The 2,475-nt window shown below is 34.6% G+C and overlaps 1 protein-coding gene across 1 annotated transcript; it reads right to left on the bottom strand.

The window, feature by feature from the left end:
* Positions 1-1,126: 1,126 nt before the first annotated feature.
* On the bottom strand, positions 1,127-2,107 carry LOC110621468 (germin-like protein subfamily 1 member 13). Its single transcript, XM_021765752.2, has 2 exons — positions 1,928-2,107; positions 1,127-1,839 (listed from the first exon to the last, which is right to left on the bottom strand). The coding sequence occupies exons 1-2, from the start codon at positions 2,046-2,048 to the stop codon at positions 1,295-1,297; spliced, it is 666 nt and encodes a 221-aa protein (XP_021621444.1). The 5' UTR covers positions 2,049-2,107; the 3' UTR covers positions 1,127-1,294.
* Positions 2,108-2,475: the final 368 nt, after the last annotated feature.

The following is a 2,475-nucleotide window of genomic DNA, read 5'->3' as shown; positions in this document are numbered from 1 at the left end:
ATGAATTGGTGATTTGAATGGTTCAAGCTTGGCCATGGAGACGCAGCAGATATATAACCCAGATAGCCACTCTACAGTAGCATCTGAAATGGTAAGATTTTGGAGTTTGAATCTTAATTTAAATTTAATTAAAAAACAGACAATATTAATTGTTTGCTGTCTAATTTCATTCGGTTGTCTGACCAGTAGGACAAATGTCTACATCTTATGTTAGCTAATAATGCCTGCTCGACAATGTCTCTTATTATTATTTTTATTTTAATCAACTAAGATATTCTGCTATATCTGTTATTATTTTAATAGAAGCAGAAGGCCTTATAAATATTTTTATAAATTGCAACAATTATCCAATCAAGTTTCTTACTGGATTCTAACCAAGTAAGCGCATGTTCCATTTTCCACGTCTGCAGCATCTAATTAACTTTTTTTTTTTAATATGTTATGTTAAGCTTATCACATATTATTAATAAACTATGTAAAAAAATGGAAAAGATGGAAATTTACATGACACAAAAACAAACTAAAGTAAAATCCACATAATCAAGAACAGATCAGATCTACCAAGAGATTACACAAACAGAGGCTGTAGACAATCTCTGAAAAGATAAAGACAAGGCAAGCACACGGACAACCCCATATTGCAGGGCAGTAAATAATCAAACATAACAGCGCTACTTTTAAACCAAACCCTAGCTAAGCCAACCAGAAAAAGCTCCCAAAATAAGGATGCAGATGATGCGGAAACATTGCCAAGTCCAGGGATGTGATGCCGCAGGAATCCAATCCAACAATAGCAGGCTAGCTAGAGATTGGGTAAAGACTCACTACGCAGCGAAGCCATTAGGACCAGAAATTCCCTAGACACCACTATAGGAAGAACACATAGGCTGCTGATAATTGAATTAATAGTAGATAAAAAACGTTTTGTAATCTCAAGTTTTTCTTTTTTTTTTTTTTTAACAATATGAAGCATATAAACAAAATGGTTAAACTTAAATAAGAATGAAAGGAATCTTTGAGCCTTAAATAATTTGATTCGATTGTTAGTATTGATTTAATAATTCTTTCTTTCCTATTATTATTTTTTTAAGTGTTTCGGCCAATATTTCAAGTAAACGAACAGATAGAGAAGGCATACCCAAAAGTTCCTTTATTGAATTATTATAAGACCACCTTGCATACACACATTTGCATATAATTAGAATATGCTTGCTCAATTATTGGAGACAAGTGCATGAAACATAACTAAACATTATTTTAAAACAATGAGCAGCATTGACTTCAAATGGTTCTTTTACGAAGTCGCAAACAGTTTCTGCAGTTTTTCTACCGTATAATTATCCAATTGGAAGGCCTTAGCTAGAACATCAGGATTAATGGGTGGATTAGGCCCGAAGATTGCATTTGCTATGGTGATGACGCCTGGGTTTTGGCTGCTTAGAGCTGCAAATGCAACTGCATTAGTCTTTGCAATATTAAACTGGAAGTGAATGAGACCAATTGGAAACACAAAAACATCTCCTGGGTATAAAACTTTGGTGAATAAGCGATTGGGGTTGGATGTGACAAAGCCAACATAAAGAGTGCCTTCCACAACTACAAGGATTTCTGTGGCACGAGGGTGAGTGTGGGGAGGATTTAAGCCACCGTAAGGAGCAAAGTCTAACCGAGCAAGAGAAATGCCAAGAGTATTAAGTCCTGAAATTTTGTCAACGTTTATGAGGGTGACATTTGATCCAACTCGGTTTCCTGTAAATGCTGGAATATTGAGTCCCGAAATAGAGAAATCACCAGCTACAGTGAGATTTGGGTTCTTGCAGAACTTCCCATTAACAAACACTGCATTAATATATAAAAAGCTAGTATTAGTATCCATTGGACTTGCAAATAACAAAATAAGAAAAAAGATTACTATTTTGATGTATACCAGCATTCTTAGGTTCAGGAATTGCAACACAAAAGTCCTGGAGAGGGCTAGGGTCAGAGGCTGAGGCAAAAGAGAAAGCCAAAGCCAAAGCGAATGGGACAAGGAAATGAAAGGCCTTCATTTTATGAGAACTTTCTGTAGCTAGGCTTTAGTTGTTGAGCTGAAGGTGTGAAAAATCTTGAAAGAATAGATGAGTATTTATAGAGAAAGCCTCTCGAATTTTTGCCTATTTTCTATTTCATCAATTCTTCTATAAGATGCTTGTTGAATGATCAACTGTTTTTAATCATTACATCATCCCTCCTGGACTGGTTCAACACTAAAAACTCTTTCAAGCTTATGTTAGTTTTATTTTATTTTATAGTTAATGAAGGAAAATAAAAGCAAAAAAACTAAACATGATCAAGGCTAGTTGAACACGGCTTCTGGCTTAAAGCTGGAAATTGTCCATATTTTTAGACTTGAAATGTGGCACCTATGTATATATCCTTGCTTATAAATTGGAAATTAAAACTTAAGCTGCAGAACAGTTAGTTAAATAACTTTAT

The sequence above is a fragment of the Manihot esculenta genome, chromosome 8, assembly GCF_001659605.2.
Source record: "Manihot esculenta cultivar AM560-2 chromosome 8, M.esculenta_v8, whole genome shotgun sequence".
NCBI classification, from domain to species: domain Eukaryota; kingdom Viridiplantae; phylum Streptophyta; class Magnoliopsida; order Malpighiales; family Euphorbiaceae; genus Manihot; species Manihot esculenta.
The sequence above is the reverse complement of the archived record's forward strand: the minus strand, read 5'-3'. Positions and strand labels throughout refer to the sequence as shown.